Raw genomic sequence first — 6,842 nt, forward strand, 5'->3', positions numbered from 1 at the left:
ACGTGTCTCTATCCAACAAAACACATCGAAATTTCTACACTACTGTTGTAAAGACCTTATACATGCTGAGCATAGATGCCCTGTTAGCATTTCATAAGGGAGGCCTGCCTGGGGTGTGGAACTACCCGGAACCATTGAGGAGGAATTCTTGGAATACTAACAGCTCTAGGAACTGATGAGATTATGTAAAATTATGTTTGTATAATAAAAGGCTAAGAAACAAACATAAGGTTATATAAAAAAGGTTTTGAGTTCAAAGGTATTTCTCCCCATGTAACATGCATATACATAAGTGTATTTATGTGTACATATATGTGTGTGCATTTGTATATAAATATATGCAACATACAGGTGTACAAACATACACATCTATATATGTATGTATACATATGTACATTGTTAGAGACATGATTGACATATGTCTGTTGCACATATACATCTGTGCACATACAAGGCAGGCACACACACTTATTTTGTTAGTGGTGGTAAGTCCCCGTAAAGGCGACATTACAGAGAGCTTTGTGCTTGATTGGCACTCAGCAATGTTTGCTGAATTAGAACAAACCTCTGCCTTGCCCATTCTGATTTTTATCGTTGACCATTGCTCTCAGGAGTTAATGTTTGAACCTGGCCATAAAGAAATAGACAACCACTGACCTATGGCCTATATTTGAGGAGGAAGAAGCCCCTTATAAAATAGCCAACAGTGGGTGGCCTGAGAGGCAGAGCTGCTGTGGTCAGCTGTGGAAAGGGAGTCTCACCGCCACCATGAACTTCACCGGCAAGTACCAGCTGCAGAGCCAAGAGAACTTTGAGCCCTTCATGAAGGCGATGGGTGAGTGCTGGACGGGACACCAAAGCTGAGGTAACAGCAGTGAGGGTCTAGCCCTGCTATCCGCAGCTAGTCAAGGTCTGATGTTGAGGTGGAAGGAAGGGTCCAGGCTATCCCAGATTGAGGAGTGCTAGTGACTTTCCTGGTCTCTTGCTACTTCACTGCTCCTCACTGGACAAGGCCACTGGGAGGCAGTGGAAATGATACTGAATCAGACTGACATGCATCTCCTGGTTCTTCGTTTCATGGCCTTGTTCATTCTCTCATCCATTCATTCATTTTTTTCTAGCAAACATTGCCTCAAAACTAACCATGCCTCAAGCACTATGCTCGTACATGCACCAGGGAGACAGAATGAGATCAGCTATAATCCTGAACGATGTTTGGAGACAAGGCTACAATACTGATCAGTTATTTGAGGATAAATGCAATGAACTGTCCCTTAAGATGTATGACTTCATACCAGGCATCGCAACGGCCATATTTAATACTTACCATAAAACTTAGTTGATCACTGTTGAGGAAACTGAAGCCAAGAAAGGGAAGTAGCTATGACAAGGGTCACCTATAGGAAATATTTGAGTTGGAGTGAGAAGAAGGCGTTGGGTCCCAGAGACCCTATTTCTATGTCTCCCAGGGTACAGGAGGGAAGACTGTGGTGGTGAAGGCTGAGCCTGGGACCAGGGAGAGAGAGCCCCGTGAGCAGAGGGTGAAGTGGGACAAAGGAGGGTACCAACAGGGAAGAGATGAGAAAAGCAAGAGCAAGGAATGGAAGACACTCAGGTCACCCCAGGACTGAAAGCTGCTTTTGTGGACAAGACACAGCTCACAAGCGCGGGGACCCCCTAGCTGAACAGAGGGCGCTCTACTCTGTGACCTCCTGATTCCTGTGAACCTCCATTCAAGGAAAGGCACAGATATGCTGTGAAATCTGCAAAGCCCTACTCTAGGGCCAAGGACTTTTATACATTACCCACAAGAGCCACGACTCCAAAGGCCACAGCAAGATTGTCTGGCAAGGTCCCACTTTGTGTGGGGGCCGTTTGATTTGGAAGATAAATATCCCGGAGGATGAAGTGTTCCCCCTCTAAGAACAAGGCCACTGAAGAAGGGGGAAATCGGGAGCAAGAAGGAATAAAGAGTATGGAGCCACAAAGGAAAGGGGCTGAGGCCAAATGGGGGTCTTTGTCACAAATGAATTGGAGGGCTGGGAATGCAGATCAGTGGGAAGAGTGCTTGCCCAGCACGCATGGAGCCCTGGGTTCAATCCCCAGAACATATAAGCCAGGTATGGTGACACATGACTGGAATTCCAGCACAGGGAGGTGGAAGCAGGAGGATCAGATGCTCAAGGTCACCCTCAAGTATACAGTGAGTGAAGGCTAGCCTAGGCTACAAGAGACCCTGCCTCAAAAACTAATAAGACTAACTGGGAAAATAGGAGCAGGCCACTGACTTTCCCTGTCAGACACCAGAGGCCTCCCTGCTCACAGGTCTACCATATAGTAACCATGTGTGGCCTCAGGAACACGCAATGACCTCCTCTGCTTCTCCTGTCTCTAACCACACATGCCCTCTTCCAGGTCTGCCTGAAGACCTCATCCAGAAGGGGAGGGACATCAAGGGGATATCAGAAATCGTGCATAACGGGAACCATGTCAAACTCACCCTCACCTACGGCCCCAAAGTGGTCCACAACGAGTTCACCCTGGGGGAGGAGTGCGAGCTGGAGACCATGAGCGGGGAAAAGGTCAAGGTATGTAGTCCCACCTCCTGTTTCCCAAAAGTTCTCTTAACATAGACTGTGTCACTGAACCCAGTTCAGCAGGAGACACGGAGAGCTCTGAGAACAGACTTCTCATTGTCTCAGGGATCACGAGACGTCTGGGCTCTCACTATGGAGGACATGGGGGAAATAGGGCACAAGGTGAGATTCTCAGTCACAGGGTCTCCTAGGCACAGTGCTCCTGGCTCACGGGAGCTCGGGAGCTCAGGAACAGAGGCAAATTGGTATCACTGAAAATCTGAGTTAGGGCAGCTTCACCCCCTCAGGGCGGTGGTTCAGGGAAGCAGCACCAGCTGGCTGTGGGCTGTGGGAGCAGTGGACAGGTGATAGCAGAGATCCGGGGCTACGGGTCCTCTCACCTGCCCCGCCCTCTTAAGCCTGCGCAGCCCAGGGTAGCCAGTGAACTGTGCGTCTGCTCTGTCTGCTCCTGCCTTTCCTGGCAGCCTTGTGCCTCAGGCTCAGCAGGAGTCTCTGCCTCTTCAGGTTGCTCTTGTTTCTGCCTTTCTTCTTTCAAGGTGAAGAGCAGAGGAGGGGGTTCTCCTGACCCACTCATTGCGAGGGTTGGGGTGTCCTGGGTTTTCTAAAGACCCATTGTGGAGGCAGATTTTGGACATTGTGTCTTTTGTTTCTGACTAGATTTCTCCCTCCACCCCTCCCCTGCTTCCCTCCATCCCCTCCTTTCTTCATATTTTTTTTTTCCACTAGCATCTTGCATGTAGCCCAGACTGGCCTCAAACTCAGTATCTTCCCGCTCCCGCCTGCTGAGTGCTGTAATTACAGTGCTGTACTGTGCCCAGCCACAGCTCTGCTTCCGCTTACATCCGTCCTTGATATACAAGGCTTGGAAACGGCACCACAATAGGAAAGACTAAATATCTAAAAAGCAGACTGCGTCCCCTCAGCGGCTGGTGATTGGAGTTCTGCTACCCCCTCCCTCTGGAAGCTTCAGAAATGGGAGTTTACATTTTATTTTAGTTTTTATTTTTCAGGGGAGGACCACTCAGGCAGATTTGACATTCTCTTTCATTCATAAATTTCCATTCAGCCCTAGAGAACTGGTGACGAGCAGGACGTTTGACTCATCGTTAGCTGTTAGCATGCAGGGAAACGACCCCACGGGCTCCTTCGCTAGGCCTTTCCTCTCTCCCCCGCAGGCAGTGGTGAAGATGGAAGGTGACAATAAGATGGTGACAAGCTTCAAAGGCATGAAGTCCGTGACTGAACTCAACGGCGACACAATCACCAACGTAAGTAGCACGCGGGTCTTGCCTTCCCGGTGTTACGTAAAGGGTGAGGGGCAGCTGGACAACATCGCTCATTCTCCATCTTTTTCTCCTCGAGACCTTGACGTTGCCACTTAAGAGAATCCATTGCATACCCTGTCGTGGATACATGTTGTCTTGAATCTTTCAAACAACACTTTTCTAAGTGGAGAAGCAAGGCTATGACCAGGAGAGCTGATCAAGTGGTAGACAGGTCCCCCAGAACTGGGTCCATCTCTTAGGGGTGTCAATCATGAAGCAACATTCACTCCCCATTCTCACAGCAGAGCAGGTGGGCAGAGAGGAATCACCCTGGACTGAGACCAGATGCATCTCCTCTAGTCTTCCTGTCTCCCACAGTGTAAAACCAGGACTCCAGTCTATGGGGGTGTGGGTGACTGCTGGAGCTAAGGAGCGCCTTTCCCAGCTGATAACATTAGACACAAAATCAGAGACCTGAGAAGGAGGGAAGGACCATTCAGCATCAGCCCTACAATTGATGGCTTTTGTTTTCCCTGCTGTGCTGACACTCTGAGCATGCTAAGCAAGCTTCCTGTCACACAAACACACGCCCAGTGCTCTCGTGTGCTTCATTCACATGTGTAAGAGGAAAATCATAGGGCCGCTTCTATGTCCCAGTCTAGTTGCCTGTGTATCCACGTACATATCCTTCTCTTCAGCCACTGTTAATGTGCAGTAAGAGATCGCAATGAAATTTTGAGACAACAGATTGGGCGTCTTCAGATGGTTTTCCTATAGCTGTCATTGATTCAGGAAACAGTTCAGTGGCTGGCAGGGCAGCCCGCCACGTGATTAAGAGAAATGACAAGATACAGCATGGTGTTTTAGACAAAGTTGACAACCATTCCTCTGCCCAGAAAGAAAACGGAAATTTTTAAAGTTGTCTCATGTGTGAACACATTTGGGAATGTTATTATTTGTTTCTTTTACAATTACCATCAAGAAAATATTTCATAATCTGTCTTCTGACTTTCAGACCATGACACTGGGCGACATTGTCTACAAGAGAGTCAGCAAGAGAATTTAGACAAGGCTGCGTTTCCTATTCTTTTACAGTGTAAAATTTATGCAATAAAGTTACCTTTGTTTTGAAAGTATTTCTTCTTGAGAGTTTCTCATTGTGGCAATGCTTTTTTTAGTGTGTGTGTGTGTGTGTGTGTGTGTGTGTGTGTGTTGGGAATTAAACACAAAGCCTTGCACGCGTGAGCATAAGCTCTATCACTGAGCTACACTCCGAGCCTAGGCATTTTCAGTGAACATTGGTCACCTATAACTTTGTAATTATAATCTGTGAGTCACTCTACCAGCTCAGATCTGTGGTGTACTGTTTACCCTGAACACCAGCCTGACTCAGGTGTCCTTGACAAGAATTCCAAGTGTGGCTGCATCTGTGGAGTGACCAGCATGCCCTCTCTTTGCTAGTCACATGGACAAGAAGCTGGAGCCAGAAGGACTCAGTGAGTCTGAGGGTGTCTCTTCATAAGGACAGGGATGAGGAAGACCAGGCAAGCAAGGGAGAGGCACTGTCATAAACACAGCGACAAGTGATCCACCCAGCAATGGACAGGTTCTAAAAGCTTGGGCCCCTCAGCTACCAAATGAACAACTTTTTCTCTTATTGGAGAGCTTAATGTACAGAAGCAGTACAGGTGGAATTCCTTCACAACATAGGCAGAAGCAGGACGCAGAAAATGGAAACAACCCCCTGAATACTACTTATCCCAGACTACTAGGGGCTTGGTATGAGTTGAACAGCAACCAGCAGAAATCCACACACTGAAATCTTAATGCCCAGTTGCTCAGAATGTGACCTTATTTAGAAACATGTTATTACAACTATCAAAGACCATAGGGAAAAGATGATGGGTTCCTAATTCAATATGGCCAACGTCCTTATTGAGACATACCCGGGAAGCATCTGTGTGAAGACTGGCCTTGTGTCGACACACATCAAGGAGTTCTCAGAAGCCAGCAGAGCCTTGCACCAGATGCCTTCCCTGCTCCCCCAGAGAGAACTTGGCACCGCCAACACTTTCCCTGCTCCCCCAGAGGGATCTTGGCAAGGCCAACACTAGATCTCAGACCTCCAGCCTCCAGAACTGTGAGGTCTGACCACCCAATTTGGGGAGCGATGGCAAAATAATCCAGTTCTCAGACACCAAATTGCTGCCCACTTCTGCCATTACCACCTGCATAGTCTTTCAGTACTAGAAGTATCCCAGCCTCTAGAAGCCTTGGCAAAGAGCTAGCAGCTACAGTGGAAAAAAAAATCTAATAGCACACACCAATATGCCAGTCACAGAAATAAATTCTAGACTGCAGAGCTAAGTAGATGAATATACATGTTGTAAGTAGATGTAACAGTCAGGCATGACAATATATGATTGTAATTCCAGCATTTGGGAGGTGAAGGCCGGAGGCTTATGGTGTCCAGTGCCACCCTCAACTACAAATGGAGTCTGAGGCCAGCCTGAGCTAGATGAGTCCCTCCCTCCAAACAAAACATCTAAGAAATAGAAAGAAGTCAGATGCTTGCCTTTAATCCCAGCACTTAAGAGGCAAAACCAGGAGGATCTCTATGAGTTCAAGGCTAGCCTGGTCTACAAAGTGAGTTCCAGGACATCTAGGGATACAGTGAGAAACCCTGTCTCAAAAAACAAAACGAAAGAAAGAAAAAAAATAGGAAGAAAAGAGAGACACACAGCACAGCATCAGAGTAGAACTAGAACAGCATGATATTCAGAGAACTGACAGAAACTGTCATGACTAAAGAAACCGAGCTGAGTGTCCACGCAGGGAAAAGAGGCTTGTATTGTCTGCCAGCGGGTAACTAAGTTCTTTGGCTTTGAAGCCAGAAAATGTATTTTGAAGGTTTTTCAGCAAAGTCTCTAGGGATCAGAAAACATCCCTCAAAACGACTCCTGACACAGTCCTGCACTGG

At 47.4% G+C, this 6,842-nt stretch overlaps 1 protein-coding gene across 1 annotated transcript; it reads left to right on the plus strand.

Annotated features, from left to right (window-relative positions):
- The first annotated feature begins 679 nt into the window (after positions 1–679).
- Positions 680–4,998, plus strand: Fabp1 (fatty acid binding protein 1). The gene is made up of 4 exons (XM_041641153.1): positions 680–835; positions 2,416–2,588; positions 3,773–3,865; positions 4,878–4,998. Exons 1-4 carry the CDS (start codon positions 769–771, stop codon positions 4,926–4,928), a joined length of 384 nt encoding a protein of 127 aa, XP_041497087.1. The 5' UTR covers positions 680–768; the 3' UTR covers positions 4,929–4,998.
- The last annotated feature ends 1,844 nt before the right edge of the window (positions 4,999–6,842 follow it).

The sequence above is a fragment of the Microtus oregoni genome, unplaced genomic scaffold (genome assembly GCF_018167655.1).
Source record: "Microtus oregoni isolate MIOR12 unplaced genomic scaffold, Mior012 000002F_ref0000024, whole genome shotgun sequence".
Taxonomy (NCBI): Eukaryota; Metazoa; Chordata; class Mammalia; order Rodentia; family Cricetidae; genus Microtus; species Microtus oregoni.